The 20,842-nt window shown below is 38.0% G+C and overlaps 1 protein-coding gene and 1 pseudogene across 1 annotated transcript; both read left to right on the top strand.

Moving 5' to 3' along the window:
- Window positions 1-411: 411 nt before the first annotated feature.
- LOC145159082 (UDP-arabinopyranose mutase) lies at window positions 412-2,971 on the top strand. The gene is made up of 3 exons (XM_079077980.1): window positions 412-696; window positions 2,272-2,401; window positions 2,832-2,971. Exons 1-3 carry the CDS (start codon window positions 577-579, stop codon window positions 2,849-2,851), a joined length of 270 nt encoding a protein of 89 aa, XP_078934106.1. The 5' UTR covers window positions 412-576; the 3' UTR covers window positions 2,852-2,971.
- On the top strand, window positions 2,893-4,095 carry LOC145159081 (putative UDP-arabinopyranose mutase 5 pseudogene; annotated as a pseudogene).
- The last annotated feature ends 16,747 nt before the right edge of the window (window positions 4,096-20,842 follow it).

Here is a 20,842-nt window from a genome sequence, read left to right on the forward strand (position 1 = left end):
TCGTGTTCGTGTTAAGTGTAAAAACACGATGTCGTGTTCGTGTTCAAAATCCGACACGAAATTAATAAGATTTAACATTTTTCCCTCGTGTTTTTCGTGTTATGTATGATTAAGTATTAATTAAATAAACAAATTGTTATTTTACATTATCTTTGTTGTGTCGTGTTTATCGTTTTTTAATCGATTCGTTTTCGTGTTAGTTAAAAAAACACGACATCGTGTCGTGTCTTGTTCGTGTTATATAAAATCTTATCTTGTCATGTCGTGTCAAACATTAACTCTAACTCTTTATAATAATTTAAGAAAAGTATTTTTTCAACTTTCCCGTTTTTATCATTTTTTGATTTTTTGTGACTACTCCTTTTCTTCACATAACCACAGAAGATAATTGATTTATTTGCCAAATGCCAAGGACTCGATGAGGGATAATATATACCGAGCCGGTTATCGAATAGGCGGCGACGTATAGAATTGGGGAAATTTGGAAATAAAAGAAAATTCAAGAGTGGGAAATACGAAAACGGAAAATCGAGAGAAATTATAGCATCGAGAGGAGAAATCTTAACGAATGAATGAATGAGCCATCGCTGCCCACCTTCCCTCCTTTCTCTCGCCATTGATGCTGCTCTTTTCAATCTCCACAACATCTCCGATCTCTCTTTCCTTCCTGAACACATTCTCATCGACCTCTTCCTGGTACAAATCATTTTCACCCAAATTCTCTCCGCAATTATAGTTTTCATTATTTGTACAATCTGTTTGTTGATTTATAGTTTTCCTAATCATCGCCTTGATTTTATTGATCGCTTTTGGTTTTTTTTTCTTAGTTTGATTCCCTATTGTCATTCTATTTGTATTAGTTTGTGTTCTTTTTTATGATCAAAGTATTAGTTTCAAGGCACAATTAATTAGAAAAAGATGGTGGTTTACGAATCGAGAATTGAGATGAATTTATCGTTGACCTAATATGTGAAAACTCAGATTGTGTAATAGCGTCGGTTTACATGTTTATTATTTTGTTAATTGTGTTTATACATATCAATTCTAGGGGGTTCAAACTGATAGACATGGTGAGAATTACAAATAAGAACTTCACTACACTTCTAATGATAATTGGAACTTGAAAAGGATTAGTAAATAGAGAAATTGATTTTAAAATGATGATCTGATCTCAATTCTCACTACATTTCACTCTCTTTTATAGATAATTCTTGTTTTTCCCCATTATTTTCTACAATCTGGCTGTAGATTTATCTCTTTTTGAATCATGACCTGATATAGCTTATGAGTTATGTCCAAGTTGATTGATTGCTTCTGATCTTTCTTTTATTAAAATTTGATTTTTCTTGTTACTCTCTTCATATTTGTTTTCCCTTAGGCTGTTGTGTGAATGTGTGTTCATTTCTTATGTATCAAACTGGTAGTTTTAGGGTGAAATTGATTAGAGTAAAGATGGTGTTGTGCGAATCAAGATTTAAGATGAACTGATCCTTGAACTAATTGTATGAAAACTACTCCTTGAGGTTCTTTTATCCAGAGGGTATATAGGAAGGCCCTTTTTTAGTGTTGGATGCATGGTGCTTAAAAAAGCATTTGAGAAAAATAAAGGTACATATTTGGAAATAGAAGGAAGCAAATATGTGACTTAATGGGGAAAGCCTTAATTTCCTTATCTGTTAAGTGTTAAGTTGTCTTTTCTGCAGTAGAAAATGACTTAATGGAATAAGCCAAAAAACCTGGCTTAATGTATTAAGACACCAACTTTCTACCTATTTACCCTTCTCCTTTTTTCTCCCATCTTCTCTCATGTTAAAATTGATGAATATTAAGTTGTGAAAATCATCTGTAAGAATGTAACGGTTAATTGGTCATTGAGTCTCATTCAGACAATCATACGGGTTATTCACTTTAATAGTGTCTTGTGCTCAAACTTCATGTAATCCTCAAGATTGATTGGAAGATTATTGGCTGAATATTTTGAGATCTTTTTCTTTCACTTGATGAATTAATTGGAAAATGAATCAAATGACTTAATATGGTAAGATACATATGAATATCACATTGTTTTTGATTTGACACAACTTAAGTAACATTGTTGAACCAATTGTAAACTACCTAAAACACCCTTCAATAAAGACAAAATACAAGACTCTTATGGAGTATAGACCATAAGCAACATTGCAAATATTGCATTTTTTTTAATAAAGATCACTCTTTCTCTCTTGGTAATTTTAGATTATTTTGTTGCTATTAAAATTTGTTATTTTTCAGAGAACCCTAAAGGCCGGGAAACTAAACCCTAGGATTTTGAAGGTTTTTGTTGCAACTGGAAACGAAGAAATCCTTTCAATGATTCGAGCACTTAATATACAACTTGTTCTCACCCCTATCCTCCCTACTAGTAAGTTATATCTGTATATACTGTGTTTGACATATACTGTAATGGGAAACAACACTGTATACTATGTTTGACATATGTTATATTAGGATCAGAACACAACCTACACAACAACACTATATAACACTATATACTGACATATACTATATTGGAATCACAACACAACCTACCCAACAACACGTATACTGTGTTTGACATATACTGTATTGGGATCAGAACACCTTCTACGCAACAACTTTAGAACACCTTCTACGCAACAACTTTAGAACACAACCTACGCAACAACTTTAGAACACTGTGTTTGACATATATATATTGGGAGCACAAAACAATCACACAACAACAAAAAGCAATTAATTAATTTGTAATTATTTGTATCTATTTTTTGTTTATAATATTATGTGCTTTTAACCTTCTAATTTTGTTTTGACAGGATGTTCGGACAAGTTCTAATTAAAACAATTAATTAATTTTTAATTAAATTTATCAAAAACATGTCTCAAGTAACCATAGACACCAACGAAATCGACATCGTAATCGCTGCATTCCATTCCGATCTCACCTCCTTCCTCGAATCATGGCGTCCAATCTTTTCCCGATTCCATTTGATCATCATCCAAGATCCCGACCTCAAACAAGACCTAAAAATCCCAAAAGGATTCGACATCAACATCTACACCAAATCCGACATCGACAAACTAATCACCCCTTCCAATTCCGCCATTTTCTCCGGCTACTCCTCCCGCTACTTCGGCTACCTAATCTCAAAACGAAAATACATCGTCTCAATCGACGACGACTGCGTTCCCGCCAAAGACAACAACGGCGAGTTAGTCGACATCGTGACACAACACATCGTGAATCTCAAAACCCCCGCGACTCCTTTCTTCTTCAACACGCTTTACGATCCGTACAGAAACGGGTCGGATTTCGTCCGAGGGTATCCGTTTAGCTTACGGAGCGGCGTCCCTTGCGTACTGTCGTGTGGTCTCTGGCTTAACCTCGCCGACTACGACGCGCCGACGCAAGCCCTAAAGCTGGAGTCGAGAAATCTCCGGTATGTGGATGCAGTTATGACAGTGCCGAGGAAGGCGATGATGCCGATGAGCGGGATTAACATTGCGTTTGATCGGGAGATTCTCGGGCCGGCGTTGTTGCCGGGGTTGAAGCTTGCGAAGGAAGGGAAGTTCCGGTGGGAGACGATGGAGGATGTGTGGTGTGGGTTGGTGGTGAAGGCGGTGTGTGACCATCTCCGATTGGGGGTGAAGAGTGGGGTGCCGTATGTGTGGCGGAATGAGAGAGGAAGTGCGATTGATAGTTTGAAGAAGGAGTGGGAAGGGGTTAAGTTGATGGAGGAGTTGGTGCCGTTTTTTCAGACGGTGGAGTTCTCGGAGGGGTGTGTGACGGCGGAAGGGTGTGTGATGGAGATGGCGGCGGCGATTGAGAAAGAGTTGGGTGGGAAGCATCCGGAGGTGGCGAATGCGGCAGAGAAGATGGTGGAGTGGGTGAAGTTGTGGAAGGAGGTGGAATCGAGGGTTTTGGGTTGAGAGGTATTTTGTTTTGGTAACATTTTAATGAAAGGGAAATGGATAGAGGATGATTTGAAAATAAATAATGTCCTTAATTTGTTTTTTGTTATTGTTATGATTTGTATTTGATGTTTGAATTAGTATATTTGTTGGTTATTCAAGTGTAAAGGCATGTTTGTTTTTTTTTTTTGTTTTTTTTTTTAATTAAGTTAAAGAAAAGCTATTTTAGTTGTTTAAATTAAGTATTTCTTATATTAAGCAATTAAGTAAAAAAAAAAAACAATTTTTGGGTTGGTCTGAAATGGTATGTGATGTGTTTTGATCAAAATATTTAAAAGAGAAACATGAAACAAAGAAAATATTAGTACACATTTCATTCCATATAGTTTAGATCAAAATATTTAGAAGAGAAAAGGAAACAAAGAAAATATGAGTCGATATTTCATTCCGTATAATTATATGCAAGAAATATATCGATTATTATGGTTCGGTTTTACTATTTAATTCGGTTGGTTCGTCTTTTTAAAAGAAATACCTTTTCTTTGTCTACATTTCATTGCGTACAATGATATCATCGTTTTTACCTCGACTTTTAATTGTCTTAAGATTGGTTTGTGAATTTTTTTAATCATCTTATTTGATTTCATTATAAGTCACGATGGGATTTGGAATTTAGATTTCAATAATTATATTAAAAAATTGTTTGTGTACATAAAACAATACTCTTAAAAAAGCCACATCTCATCAAAAAAATATTACAAAAAATTATATCATTATCATTATTATATATAAAAACCCTAATTTTCTCATGGCTCCTACGCCAAATTTACACGACTTGTTGGACGCCACATCACTTAATTTCTAAACGACGCCGTCAACGTCTTTTCAAACCGCCTCATGAGACCAATGATTCAGCACGTACACCTACCTTCTACAAATGAACATGTAGTATGCACAAAAACAGAAGAGACGCACCTTTTTTTGAGGCATTGGTTAGATTCAAATTTGGTCTTGATATAGATTGCCAAAAATACAACAATTATGTTTCAGTATCTTTCCATGCCATCGCTTCCCATTCTCGATCACAACGAATCCAAAACACAGACAACTATCAGACCATTTTGTTGTTTGCGATGAGGTAATCTGATTTATTCACAAATTTCCGTTTTCAATTTCGTATTTTGATGTACGACTTGTGGGTTTTACCCTTCTGATGACTTACGGTTAGATTTGAAGCCCGATTTTGTCCATGATTTTGACTTCTATTTTTTTTTTCTGGTTGAAAATTTTTTTTTTCTGGTTTTGTAAATCAAAGAGTTGGTTGTTGTGGCAACATCTCAAGAAACTCAAAGTTTGTCAAATATACATTCTTTTGCATACTCAATGATTTCTTCTTTGGATTGGGGTTGAACCCATTCGATGGTGTTGCTGAAAAGGCAGGTCTCATGCGGTAATAACTTACGTTCTGTAATAGTGGTAAAGATGGACACATCAAATTACTTATCAATGGGTCCAACGATAATTCTCGCCCCTCTCTTTTCCCTACATTAGGGTGTCAATGTGAGTTTTTTTTCATCGATTAGTGTGACATCCCCATTTTCACGGCCAGAAAAGACCGATTTTGTTTATGCTTGTTTGAAAATCAGAGTAATATTTTAAATAAAAGTGTTGCGGAATTTGTCCCAAAACAAAATATGATAAAGATTTATCAAAAGCATTTCCCAAGAAATGTATTTCACTAAAAGACTCGGGATGTCATGTTCGATACAGATCAAAAGCATAAACAGTACAACATAAGCCTTACTACATTATTTCGTATCTACAGGCCTATATCGGTAATCCCTCATCCAAAACATCACATCTATGCTCGACTGCCACTACCTGTAATACATGAAACTGAGTGGGTCAGGCTTGGGAGCTTGGTGAGCACATAGGGTTTTCAACCCACAATAAATAAGTTATTTAATTTCATCAACCAACAATAACCCGATTACCCGTTCCCGTTATCCTCACTTTACGTCCCTAAAACACCTATCATAAGGGACCTAGCCTAAGGATCATTATCGGGATGGACACTACTGCTAAGGGGGTTCCTCAACAATAAATGTCCTAAAGGCAACCATGAGGGGGATGGAGTACACCAGTGAACACATCGTTCACAAACACCTACAGGTTGCGAGCTTGCTAGCGTTCCACTGGACTGTCTAGAAGAGTCCGTGGTCGTCATCTATACTCCGCTAGATGACTGGATCACCAACAACATCGAGACCTCTCATCATTTTATCACACATCGTCTTATTACATCTACCCATGTTTTACCCCAACATTTTTGTAGATATAAAATACATATACAGTTTAAATCATTTAAAACATGTATAAAAAATCTTTCATCAGCATAGACAACAAGTATTCAGATAATATGCACACATAACACGTAGTTTATAATAAATACTTCATATCTATGTATAAGATGAAAGAGACTATGCACTCACCTGTTAAGGTGGTGACTCGGAACTCGGACAACGCTTCGTTATCTCAAAATAAGTTTTCCCTTGACAAAACCTAGTATCAATATCACTAGGGTTTAGTCTAACGTTAACCGCGACTAATTAATAGTCTATCTATCTATTATTATTATTATATAAGCGTTAAACAACACTCTATACAACTCATAATAATAGCCAAAATAATTATTTTAAGGACCTAATAACATTACTATAATTATTTAAAAGCTATATTAAAAATTTCATAGGCGTAGCTCACTTACAGCGGATTTTAAAGAAAAACCGGGCTTCGCTTGGAGCAGCGTTTCCGAACCGAAAGACCCTTTTTCTCGGGACTCCGGGAGCCTCGGGGCTTCCTTCGGGTGCTAGGGAGGTTCCTTAGGGTTTAGGGGGGGGGGGTTAAAACCCTTAGAGAGAGAAAGTAGTTTAGAGAGAGAAGGAGAATGGTGTGAAAAATCCGAGAAATCTCGCAGCTATTTATAGGCTGCTGGCTTCGGACGAACGCTGGGCGTTCAGCAGCTACGCGGCGCGTAGCTTCGGATAGGGCTGCCAGGTGGATCCAGCTGTCTCGCACTTCGGCCTAGGATGGATAAGAACCGAGGTACGCTGGGCGTACCCGGCCACGGACGCGGGGCGTAGAGCGAATGCGACATGTCTTCATCTGGTGTGAGGCCGTGGGGAGCAAGGGAAGGCTAGGATCGTGCCACGTCATCACAGTTTCGCAAATTGCACACTTAACTTCTAAAAATCATAACTTTTGCATACGAGCTCCGTTTTCGACGTTCTTTATATCCACGCGTAGGTGGGAATGTACTCTACAACTTTCGTTTAGACTCTGTCGGCTAATTTTGAATTTATTTTAAAAGTTAAATTATTAACAGGCCGGGACAGGATTGGTCCGTTAAAATCTCATAACTTCTTCATCCGACGTCCGTTTTTGTCTGTCTTTTTATCGTTATGCTACTATTAACGAGATCTTCGATTCTCGTTTAGGTTGTGTCGGCTAAAACCGCTCGATCTAATATTCGAACTTCGGGCTGTACACTACTAAATCGAAACTTCGAAAAATCATAACTTCCTCATACGAAGTCAGATTTGGGCGTTCTTTTTATGGACGCTCTCGGTTTAACGTATTCTACGACTTTTGTTTAGATCGCTAAGGCTAAAACTCGCTCTATCGTAAATTCACTATTTACACTTCCCGGTATCGTGCCGGTTCCGTCGCGAAACTTCGACGGGTCATAACTGATGGTTTTTAAGCATAAGAACAATCCTATGTGCTCATACAAACCCTAATGCTTGGATCTAAGTTTCTCTATTGTACATACAATGAATCCAAGACTTACAAACCCTAGATCTATCAAATAAGAACTGAAATAAGGGTTTAGTAATTACCTATGATTGTTATATAGCAATAACAATCAATCCTTGCTTTGATTGGCTTCAGAAAGCTTAGTGCCTCAAGTGTTGCACCTCTAATGGAGTCACAAACACCACTAAGCAACTTGGATGAAGAGGGAGGAGAGAGGAGGCACCAAAAACGGTTGGAAACCCTAAAGGATTACTTATCCACGTTTTTGTGGCTTAAGGGTCCTTTATATACATGTAGGCTATTAGGGTTTACAACTAGGAAACCCTAATCTAGCTGCTTAGGCCCTAAGCAGCCCATGGACTCCTTTAACATATCCCTTGGACGATTTCTAATGGGCTTCCCATAGAATTCGTCCAACCTATCTATTATTAGGTGATCCATAGCCCAATCGTAATTATCTTATAATTACAAATCCAGTCCCCTAAGTTTAATTAATCTCTTTTAGCCACAAAATTAATTCTTAATTAATTCTTGACTAATATTAATTAAACTATATGATTTCTCCTTTAATATATTATTCTTATAATATATTAATAAATCATAATTAAACCTTTCTCTCCTTAATTCATCCTACATATTGCTATGGTGAAGGCAACCCAAAAGGACCATGCTCATAATCGGGTCAAGTACATACCAAAATAGTTATGGACTTAGACATTAATCCAACAGTCTCCCACTTGGATAAGTCTAATAACTATTCTGCGTATGACTTCAGAACCTGATCAGCAATCGTAGCTTCCAAAAGTCGCTGTCAACTCTGATCTTATCAGATACACGTGTCCTTTAGATAAGGGATTATATATTCCTCCATTCTACAAGATATCGTATAGACATGAGACATGGATTGAAATCATTCTCTCAGTCTATGTGTCGTTTCCCGATTTCCGATTTATGACGACTGACTAATTGAACAAATCAAATCAGTCCTGGCCCGGCCGAGCACTTTCCTTTGTCATCACTAAATCATCGAGGGGCCCACATACATCGCTTTTATCCCACCTTGGGTAAAAGGAATGGATAAACTTTGACTCAAATGCTTGCTTGCACCTACTAATCGAATCACACACAATAATAAGTTTTATAACACCAAGTTACTGGTGCGTTTACTTATCATCAATGTGCAACCGACCAGCAAATAACAACTCACACGTCTCGGTTTCAAGAATATACAATGTTATCGTCTCACCAATCACTCGTGATAAAACCATGAAGTGATTCAAGTGAGCGTGAGTTTAATCCAATACTTTAATCTTATCAAAGCACTCATGAACTCTGCAGCAAACTTGTGCTATGTCTAAACACTTTAGACAATCTACAGACAGATTCATGACAGTCTTCCTTCATACCTACTTCCAATGTATGACCGACTGTGGAGGTTCGAATAACCTAGTTATTCTGGAAGTCAAAACATGCAAAATGAAACGCAATAATAATATTAATCCTATATGGTCCCAAAACTTTTGAGCGTAAATAAAAACACTTTTATTTAAACACCATATTGATTAGTCATTATTCATTGCTTACTGTTTAAGAAAATCAACTTATTACTCGAATTATAACCACAATTGTCCCATGCTCCAAGCATACACACTTTGGTTTCCTATGGTCCATACTTTGTGAAATAGATCAATTGAAAACTTTTCCAATGAAACTCATTTTACAATCCCCAATCCTTATTATTAGTATAAGAATACCAAATTCTTGCCACTTTTAGAATATGTCAGATTCTAACATTTTATGCAATGATTCTTTCGTAATGTCATAGCACAAAAGTCACCAAGACCCGGCTAATGAAATTACAAGGTATTCTATCGGAAATTGTTACAAGACAATTCCATAGACGTGAAGTCTCACATTCAAAGTACATTCCTTTGAATATCTTTCTAGCATAAAAGTTTCTAATCTAGACATATTTCTTAATATCCAACTCCCATTAATGGAAACATTTCCATATTTGCCATATGACAACTCATTCTTAATAGAATCTTATCTATTCATAATAATGTCAATATAGTCCATCCAGTACTATACTTCCAACTACTCACAAGCGACAAATCCTCAGTGAACCTCAGATCGTCCTTTGATAGTTGTTTAATTATTTTAGTCAAAACCGACTCTAGTCCTTTTTCCCTCTTAATGCCCTAGGCATTTGGAAAATTTTAGAATGGTCAAATATTATAGCATATGCAATCGATCCTATACCCGAAGCGTATTGGACACGATGCATAATGTCTCACATAAAGACGTGATACTTTATCAGCCTTCTGCCATAATATTTTATGTGCCCTGTTCCCACAATTCGAACTATGAAGAGGGATGCCGTAATCATAATCGAATTTTGAGAATGCACTATGTATCCTTGACTATATTTATTAACGTTTCTCGATCTAAGCTTTAGAATTTTGAAACGAAGTATAATATTCTCTCCCTTAATTATAGCAAAACAACTTTTCAACCCTTGCAACTTTGCAAAGTGAATCTTTGTTTTCTATAATTAATATTGTTAACTTGCAATACTTACCATAATAATCATGCTCCCATTAACATGATGATTATTTTCTTACCAGCATAACACTTATGCTCCCACTAGCTTTGACATGTATTCAGAAAACAATTGAACTTCTAGAAAACAATGCTTATTGAATTCCTTAAGTTCATATTTCTAATACCTAATTCTTTGATAAGCCTTTATCTAAGCTTTTTAAGCTCATACACCTTTGCCTTAGATAGCTCACATGTGTGTCTAAACAATTCAGAATTTATGTTACTAAGTCCCAAATGTTCAGATCAATTGCCAAATCTCACAATTCGAACTATGAAAAGGGATGCCGTAATCATAATCGAATTTGAGAATACAATTTTCACAATTGCTATCTTCTTAAAATCTCTCTTAGTGAAAGCATTTCCTCACAATCATTTTCATGAAGGAGGAAAACCTTATGACACTTAGATTTTATGATGTATGTGTTCCTATCCATGTGAATTTGTCAAAACGAAAGTTTGCGACAAATCCAAAACCATATGGACTGAACTTGTTCAATCTTGATTTCTTGCCTCATGGTAACATGAATGCCCACCATGTCTTCCAAGCAACTCACCCTTTCATATCAATGTACTTTCCATTGATCAAGGTGCTTTGTCTTTATGCATTCAAATGAGAACTCATAGAACTCAAACGCATAATTAACTCAATTGGAATGGCACAGAAAAAGAGTATGTCATCCACGATAGGCTTTAAACCTCAAGTCGTGTGCTAGTGATGATCAACTAGGTTTACTCTTGATTTGTTCTTGAAACTTTTCAAGACCATTAAGACTCCCACTGACTTCTTGACATATAAGATTCTCTTGTCAAGAAACATTTCTTGACAAACAAATATTCAAGAGTTAGTGTAGCCTTTTTGTCAAGTTTAACACTTCACACAATTGGTCCTGGTTGGTCTTTGTCTTATCCAAGACATCACAACTTACCAATTTCAAATGTGCAAGAATAAGAAAAGTTTTCCAAATTCCACATTTGTCGAGTGTTATAAACCTACTTAAGACTTGTCACTCATGTCAGAATCTTGACTCTAAGACTTGATATTGGAACGAAGTATGATTGACTTCTTGATTTAACCATTTCTACAATTCTCGATTCCTCTTCTTAGACATGCAATTGCACTAAGACTCACTTAGAGGATCAATTGAGATATGGTTCTTAATCATTAAGACTTATCATAAAACACAATAAAAGGTACTCTCCCTTCTTCTTAGAATAGAGAAACTTTTATCTTTCTGCCTACTTGATTCTTCTTATTCGTTCTGCTATTGATTGAAACTCTTTCAATCAACTCAGAATTATACTTAATCTTATAAGTATAACCATATTTACTAAACTTTAGTAAATCATGACGAATATCTTTATCACTCTTGTGGTGGACTTGATCAACGCACAACCTAGTGTACTCGATCTCCTAGTCCTTCTCTTGACACTTTGTCAAAGAATTAGTCTAATTTCCAAATATGAAGTTTCTCATTCATCACGCAACCAAGTTCCATGATTCCAAGTTTCTGTCCAACTGAAACTTGGGCGATGAGAATCTTCCCTTATTTGGCAAATTCTCGACATTTCCACAAATAACATAATTAAGAATCAAATCCATTATAGAAACAATTAAACATCAATTTTTCATACACACCATTGCAAGGATAAATAAATAAGACAAAATCAAAATTTATTTTATTGCGGAAAAACTTGTCCTTACAATGTAATTCAACTGAAAAACTATGCTATTACATATTTCTTATAAATCTATCCTAACTCTAGAGTAGCAGCTCAAAAAATCTGATCCTCGAGTCCATGCGATCGAAATCCATTTCTTCATGATCAGATTCAGCACGCTTCTTCCTTAAGCTTCCTCTCTTTTCTTCGATCCTGCAAAAACATCAAAATGTAATCTTATCACATCATGTATTAAGAATCAACAAATAGGAACTTATAGAGTTAGTTAATAGATTTTACCCGAAGTAGAGCCATACGTCTTGACTCTCCCATCTCTCAGATCTCTCAGGTAAACAGGGCAGCTTCGTCTCCAATGCCCCTTCTCTTGGCAATAGAAGCAGATGGACTCTTTTGGAATGGCACAAGGAACTTTCTCAGAATTTACCTTTTCCGGATTTCCAATGTCACCATTTTCAATGTCCATTGAAGTTTGGGAGTTTGATTTGCCAGACAAATTTGCTTGATCAGCACGCCAAATCATTTCTGATTCAGCAGCTATAAGCAAATAGGTCAAATCAATGAGGGTCACGTCATGGTCCATCATATAGTACTCTCTAATGAACTCACTATATGATTTAGGAAGTGACTGAAGAACCCAGTCAACAGCCAATATTTCTGAGATATCGACACCCATCATCCTTAACCTATCAATGTGTGACTTCATCTCTAAGACGTGTGCACACACATGTTTCCCATCTTCGTGTTTACTTGCCAAAAGGGCTTGAGTGAGCTTGAACTTTTCAAGCCTTTGAACTTGTGGGTTAGGGAGAATAATTGGAGGAGGTAGAGGAAGTGAAGCATGACTCTCATTTCCTTGATCGTATCGTGGAACGTCATCTTCATTTGGAAAGCTTGTTCCAAGGGACTTGGGAAGACCATTGTAAGATTTAGACATCTACAAAACGGGAGAAAATTCAAGTTAGTTGATAAGAATCCTTGATGTAACACCCAATGAAACATCAAGGCTAGGATCCAACACAACATTCTACAACCTAGAAGAGGGATGCCGTAATCTAGTTGCAGAATATTTGAAGGTAGGTAAATGACGATTTACCAATTCCCACCATGAAAAACGAAAAAGAAATTTAAGTTTTAAATGAATTGAAACTCCTAGATCTTTTGAGATTCATTGAACTTTTCAATGGCATGTTTAATCTCGATTATGCCCTTCTATTTGTGACTGGGATGCCGAGGATCACAAACAAGGTGTGAATAACCATACGAATCACGTGGTGCACCCAATTGCTACTATCACCTAATCAATGTGCCGGTTAGCCACACACGCTCCATTGATCTATGATAAACATCGAGCCACCCTTCGCCACCAATGTCAATCCCAAATTAGTGTGCCGGTTAGCCACACACGCTCCACTAACGTTTGACAAGGGTACGAAGTGTAATTCCATGGATTAGCATACAAATTCACATTTTGCCCTAAAGTAACTAAGATTGGGAATTTGTAAAAGCATTTAGTTACTTTGTACTTCATTATACTTATAATGGAAGGTTTCGTCCTATCCTACTCGTTCGGCTAACGACCCTCCACTAGTCAAGAGTGCGGTGGGTAAGAGTGGATACCCATTCAATCGCCATTTTATAGGCAATTTCCTTAAACACCCCTTATAGACCAGCTTCGTGAATGAAGCCTACTAACGGTAAGACTGACTCTTTACTCATATATATATATATATATATATATATATATATATATATATATATATGTAATATTAGACTTTTAATGTTACATATATATATAGTTTAGGGTGTATTTTACACTTTTAAAATACTAGGTGGTTTTATTAACTTTCTCTTCTAATTAAACTTTTAATTAACTTAACAAAACCATGAGGGTGTAGTTGAACTTTTCAAAATACTAGAGTTTTAGAATTTAAATATTACATAATTAAACTATTAATCAAAATTTTAAATTCCAAAACTTGAGGGTAAGTTTTGAAACATTTCAAAACATTAGGGTTTAGAATTAAAATATTTCAACATTAAACTTTTAATCAAAAAATTTAAATTCCAAAACTTGAGGGCAAGTTTTTGAAACTTTTCAAAACATTAGGGTTTAACTATTTAAATTTCAAAAACAAAACTTTTAAGTTCAAATTTAAACTATAAAACCTAAAGGGAGTAATTTGAAACTATTCAAACTTACTAGGGATCAAATAACAAATAATATAAATCAAACAATTAATTTAGTGATTATCTATATTTGACCTAATTCAATTTCTTGCAAGATAAGTTACCCAATTAATACAAATAATCAATTTTAATCATATAAGGAATTTATTATCTAACCAATTGGTAATTATCTTGTGTTTTTGGCAAGGATAGTCTCACAAAATCATTAAAATTCGAATTTTATCAGTAAAAACAGATTAGGCAACTATTCCATAGCAAAAACAGCAAGAAATCCCGATATTGCCTCTGTCAGACGATCCGACTCGCCGAGTCACTCATGGACTCGCCGAGTAGGGCCGACTCGCCGAGTCCATGAAGGGACTCGCCGAGTCCAGTCGAACAGAAGGCAGAAAAACGATTTTCAGCATGTAAACAGTTATAGCATCACATACAACAGAAACCAATCAAGGCTCTGATACCACTTATGGTTTTTAAGCATAAGAACAATCCTATGTGCTCATACAAACCCTAATGCTTGGATCTAGGTTTCTCTATTGTACATGCAATGAATCCAAGACTTAAAAACCCTAGATCTATCAAATAAGAACTGAAATAAGGGTTTAGTAATTACCTTTGATTGTTATATAGCAATAACAATCAATCCTTGCTTTGATTGGCTTCAGAAAGCTTAGTGCCTCAAGTGTTGCACCTCTAACGGAGTCACAAACACCACTAAGCAACTTGGATGAAGAGGGAGGAGAGAGGAGGCACCAAAAACGGCTGGAAACCCTAAAGGATTACTTATCCACGTTTTTGGGGCTTAAGGGTCCTTTATATACATGTAGGCAGGCTATTAGGGTTTACAACTAGGAAACCCTAATCTGGCTGCTTAGGCCCTAAGCAGCCCATAGACTCCTTTAACATATCCCTTGGACGATTTCTAATGGGCTTCCCATAGAATTCGTCCAACCTATATATTATTAGGTGATCCATAGCCCAATCGTAATTATCTTATAATTACAAATCCAGTCCCCTAAGTTTAATTAATCTCTTTTAGTCACAAAATTAATTCTTGACTAATATTAATTAAACTATATGATTTCTCCTTTAATATATTATTCTTATAATATATTAATAAATCATAATTAAACCTTTCTCTCCTTAATTCATCCTACATATTGCTATGGTGAAGGCAACCCAAAAGGACCATGCTCATAATCGGGCCAAGTACATACCAAAATAGTTATGGACTTAGACACTAATCCAACAATAACTTCTTCGTTATAACTCGGATTTCGGCGTTCTTTATATCGTCAGAATCCTTGTTTCGACCACTACAACTTTATGTAAAGATATCGGGTTTATCTCACACTTTAATTTTGACGCTTATTTTTATCCTTTATTAATTATACCTTTATAATTAAATTATAAGCACACAAATACACATAATTCACATAGTATTAAAATATTTCATCTTTATTACTTCAAAAAGAGTTACAATAGTTGACCTAGACTATTATATCGTCTAAAAAATGCTTAGCCCCGAAACCCGGGCGTTACAATTCTCTCCCCCTTAGGATGATTCCGTCCCGAAATCATGCATCAGCAAACAGATGTGGGTATCGACTCATCATGTCACTTTCTGTTTCCCAAGTGAGATTCAACCCATTCGAATGTTTCCATCGGACTAGCACTAGGTCGACCATCTTGCGTCGTAACTTCTTAGTGTTATGGTCAACAATTGCCTCGGGCTCTTCGATTAGCCTCTTGTTTTCATCCATTCTTAACTCTGAGATCGGAATTATGTCGGGAACTTCTCCCGTGAATTTCCTCAGATAACACACATGGAAGGTGTTATGAATACCATCGAGTTCTTCGGGCAATTCCAGCTTGTAAGCGTGGTTCCCAATCTTCTAAAGAACTTTGAACGGTCCAATAAATCTTGGACTCAACTTTCCTCGTTTTCCGAATTTTATAAGTCCCTTCCACGGTGAGACTTTAAGCAAAACCGAATCCCCAACTTCGAAGGTCACCGGTCGTCTCTTCTTATCAGCATAGCTCTTCTGACGATCCTGAGCTGCTAACATCCTTTCCCTGATCACCTTCAGCTTCTCAGCTGTCTCATGGACTATCTCGGGGCCCATAAACTGCTTTTCTCCAGCCTCAAGCCAACAAGATGGCGCACGACACTTCTGTCCGTACAAAGCTTGATAAGGTGCCATCTTGATGCTCGAGTGGAAACTGTTGTTGTAGGAAAATTCTACTAGAGGTAAGTGCTCATCCCAGTTCCCTTGGAACTCGAGGGTACATGCTCTCAGCATATCTTCCAGTGTCTGAATCGTTCTTTCGCTCTGACCATCAGTCTGCGGATGGTAAGCTGTACTCAAACACAACTTCGTACCCAATTCCTATTGTAGACTTCTCTAAAACCTTGACGTGAAACGACTATCACGATCCGATATAATCGTTAGAGGAACACCGTGAAGTCTCACAATTTCCTTCACGTAAGCATTTGCAAGCTTATCCACAGACCACCTTTCGTTGGGAGCTATGAAGTGTGCACTCTTTGTGAAACGATCCACGACCACCCAAATCATGTCGTGACCGTTCTTCGTCCTGGGTAGTTTAGTCACAAAATCCATGGTGATGTCTTCCCATTTACCCATGGGTATAAGTAAGGGTTCTAAACTCCCGTATGGTTTCTGATGTTGTGCCTTGACTCTTGCACAAGTTACACACTCGGCCACATACTTTGCAACATCGAGCTTCATCGTCGGCCACCAGTAGTAGGGTTTTAGGTCCCTATACATTTTTGTGCTGCCGGGATGAATTGAGTACATGGTCTTGTGCGCTTCTTCCATCAAAAGTTCTCTTACTCCTCCTGTCTTAGGTACCCAAATCCGATCTTGGAATACCTTCAGTCCTTGACGGTTTGTACCGAATACCAACGTCTTTCCCAAACGTTCTTCCTTTCGGTCATTCTTTTCTGAAGCTTCTTCTTGAGCTTTCTTGATACTTTCCACAATTGTCGAGACAACTTCAATTCTCAACGCTCTTGGCCTTTTCCTTTCAAGATTGACTTTCCGACTGAGAGCATCAGCAACAACATTTGCTTTACCGGGGTGGTAAAGTATCTCACAGTCGTAGTCCTTGAGTAATTCTAGCCAGTGTCGTTGCCTCATGTTCAATTCTTTCTGATTAGAGAGATACTGGAGACTCTTATGATCAGTGAAAAGCTTGCACTTCGTGCCATAGAGGTAATGCCTCCATATCTTTAAGGCAAATACTACCGCTGCCAACTCCAAATCATGAGTGGGGTAGTTCTTTTCGTGCTCCTTCAATTGTCGAGATGCATATGCTATCTCCTTTTCTCTTTGGGTTAGAACACAACCCAACCCGACTCCAAATGCGTCACTACAGACCGCGAAGTCTTCAACTCCATCGGGTAGAGAAAGAATCGGTGATTCACATAATTTCTTCTTTAGCTTCTCGAATGCTTCTTCATGCTTCTCACTCCATGTATAAGTAGCTCCTTTGTGGGTCAAAGCTGTCAATGGAGCAGCTATCGAAGAAAAGCCTTGGATAAATCGTCGGTAGTATCCGGCTAATCCTAGAAAGCTTCGAATCTCCGTGGGACTTTTTGGTCGTTCCCACTTTATCACAGCTTCGATCTTTGTTGGGTCAACCATTATTCGCTCCTGGTTAACCACATGACCCAAGAATTGTACTTCTCGGATCCAAAAATCGCACTTGGAGAACTTTGCATACAACTTCTCCTTCTTCAAGACTTCCAACACTTCTCGTAGATGCTTGCCATGCTCCTCTTGGCTTTCGAGTAGATCAGAATGTCGTCGATGAACACTATCACGGATTTATCGAGGAATGGTTTACAAACCCGGTTCATCAAATCCATGAATGCTGCTGGAGCGTTGGTTAGTCCAAACGACATAACCAAGAACTCGTAGTGTCCATATCTTGTTCTGAATGCAGTCTTCTCGATATCCTGCTGTCTCACCTTCAGCTGATGATATCCTGACCTAAGATCGATCTTTGAGAAATAGCTCGAACCTTGCAGCTGGTCGAATAGGTCATCAATCCTCGACAATGGGTATTTGTTCTTCACCGTTGCCTTGTTCAGCTCTCTATAATCTATGCACATCCTCATGCTTCCGTCTTTCTTCTTCACGAATAGCACCGGAGCTCCCCAGGGTGATGAACTAGGTCGAATGAAACCGTTGTCCAACAACTCCTGAAGTTGCGTCATAAGCTCCTTCATCTCCGTCGGTGCTAATCGGTACGGTGCCTTTGCTATCGGTGTTGTACCTGGTAACAAGTCTATCCGAAATTCCACTTGTCTATCAGGTGGTAATCCGGGAAGATCTTCGGGAAAGACTTCCGGATAATCACACACAATCGGTATATTCTGCACCTATTTCTTTTCCTTCTTAGCATCGATTACGAATGCCAAGTATGATGCACATCCCTTGGACAAACATTTTCTGGCTTTCATCAGGGAGATGATTCCAGAATTTACTCGGCGTTTGTCCCCGTACACCATAAATGACTCTTTTCCGGGTGGGTTTACCCTTACTATCTTCTTTCGGCATTGAATCTCAGCATCGTTGGCGCTAAGCCAATCCATTCCTAGAACGATGTCGAAACCGTTCAATTCTATGGGTAACAACTCCTCGTGGAATTCATTTCCGTTTATGTCGATGACTATGTTCTTAATACGATCACTAACAGGCACGAACTTGCCACTGGCAACTTCCGGAATTAGGGCATTATCAAGTTTTTCTACAGACAATGCTAATTTTCCTCCAAATCTATGCGATACAAAGGAATAGTTTGCTCCCGAATCAAATAGTATATTGGCAGGCAATCCATTTACAAGAAAGGTACCTGAAGCGACGTCTGCTGCCTCCTTTGCAGCCTCGAGCGTCATCTGGAAGGCTCTTGCCTTCGGCTTCGGTGGAATGTTGGGTCTTCCCGCCTCCTTCTTCTTCGGGCAGTCCCTCGAAGTGTGCCCTTCCTCGCCACACCCATAACAAACTTTCTTGGTGAGGGTGCATTCATTGGCATAGTGCCCGGTCTTTCCACACTTAAAGCATGTGACTTCTCCGTCGCATTTTCCGGAGTGCTTCTTCTTGCACTTGTCACACCACTTTGCTTCGGCTCCTCCTCCCTTCGAACCGGACTTCAAGAATTTACTTTTCTTGTTGGACCTTGAAGATCCATCGAATTTCCTTTTCTCACCAACCTCGGCCCTCTCCAGACCCCTTTCCTTTTGCTAGGTCTCCACATTCTTAGCTGCTCGAACAACTGATTTCAGAGTGGTTGCCATCTTGACTGTCGGGCCAAAGTCGGCTGGCAGTCCATTTGCGAACTTCTCAATTTTGGAGAGTTCGGTTGGCACTAGGTATGGAAACAACTTCATCTTTTCCGTGAATGTAGTAGCGTAGTCGTCAACGCTCATTCTCCCTTTCTTCAGGTTTTGGAACTCATTGTTCAGATCAATCAGATCTATTTCTGAACAGTACTGCACCTTCAGTTGTTCCAAGAACTCATCCCATGACATCTTTAGGGCTTCTCCTTGCGGCATTGTATCCGCCAATAGCTTCCACCAACTCAAGACTTCAGTTTTCAGTTGTCTTACTGCGAAGACGGTCTTCTGCTTCTCGCTACAGCTGCAGCTCTTGAACATCATCTCCATTTCGGAGATCCAGTCCATAATCTCAACAGGCTTTGGGCTTCCTGAAAGACTTGGTGGCTTCGCACCGAAGAAATTCTTATACATCCGCCCATCCTTGTCGTTTCCCTTCTCTGGGTCATTCCTTCGTTCTCCTTGAGTCCCAACTTGACTCACATGGCAGCTATAGTTCCCTTCCTCCGATTGCTCAGGACTCAGCTCGGGTTGCTCGACGGGCATGGTAGGTTCGTCCGTATTCAACATCTGCCTCATTTCTTCCCTTTGTTTCGCTAACATAGCCCGAATCATGGCTTGTACTCCAGCCATGGTGATTGGCTCGGGTGCAACTTCTACTACAACAGGTATTTGCTGAATCACTGGGGGTTGATTCCTATTCCCATTTGCATTCCCAGCTCCACTGCGGGTTCTTGCCATCTTGATCTGTACACCGAATAAGGTGAATTTAGATCTTTATTCAGGATAGACGTTTAAATCATCCTTATCTCTCTGAAACGTTTACATGCTAGTTCTAATATCGTAGTCGTACGTTTAGAATCCTGAACACATAAGGTTTCCAGATCCGGTCGGCAACAGACCATAGATCCGAACAAGTAACATCATATAAGGCATCAATCATTTTGAACATAAAGCATATTAGGCATACTTTCCTAACTAAGCTAGTGCTCACATCTCACAATCATCGCTTAGCATTCTACGTTTAAGTCTAGAAATCCTACAAATTCCTAGTTCGCTTAAACTAATGCTCTGATACCAACTGTGACATCCCCATTTTCACGGCCAGAAAAGACCGATTTTGTTTATGCTTGTTTGAAAATCAAAGTAACATTTTAAATAAAAGTGTTGCGGAATTTTTCCCAAAACAAAATATGATAAAGATTTATCAAAAGCATTTCCCAAGAAATGTATTTCATTAAAAGACTCGGGATGTCATGTTCGATA

This window comes from Lactuca virosa, chromosome 2, assembly GCF_052849685.1.
Source record: "Lactuca virosa cultivar CGN04683 chromosome 2, Lactuca_virosa_CGN04683_v6, whole genome shotgun sequence".
Classification (NCBI taxonomy): Eukaryota; Viridiplantae; Streptophyta; class Magnoliopsida; order Asterales; family Asteraceae; genus Lactuca; species Lactuca virosa.

What these genes read in the sequence shown, in the direction of transcription:
- LOC145159082 (XM_079077980.1), top strand. Translation starts at nt 577, where the DNA reads ATGAGCCATCGCTGCCCACCTTCCCTCCTTTCTCTCGCCATTGATGCT. An exon ending in TTCTCATCGACCTCTTCCTG is followed by an intron (nt 697 to 2,271) that starts GTACAAATCATT and finishes GTTATTTTTCAG; the next exon opens with AGAACCCTAAAGGCCGGGAA. An exon ending in CACCCCTATCCTCCCTACTA is followed by an intron (nt 2,402 to 2,831) that starts GTAAGTTATATC and finishes TTGTTTTGACAG; the next exon opens with GATGTTCGGACAAGTTCTAA.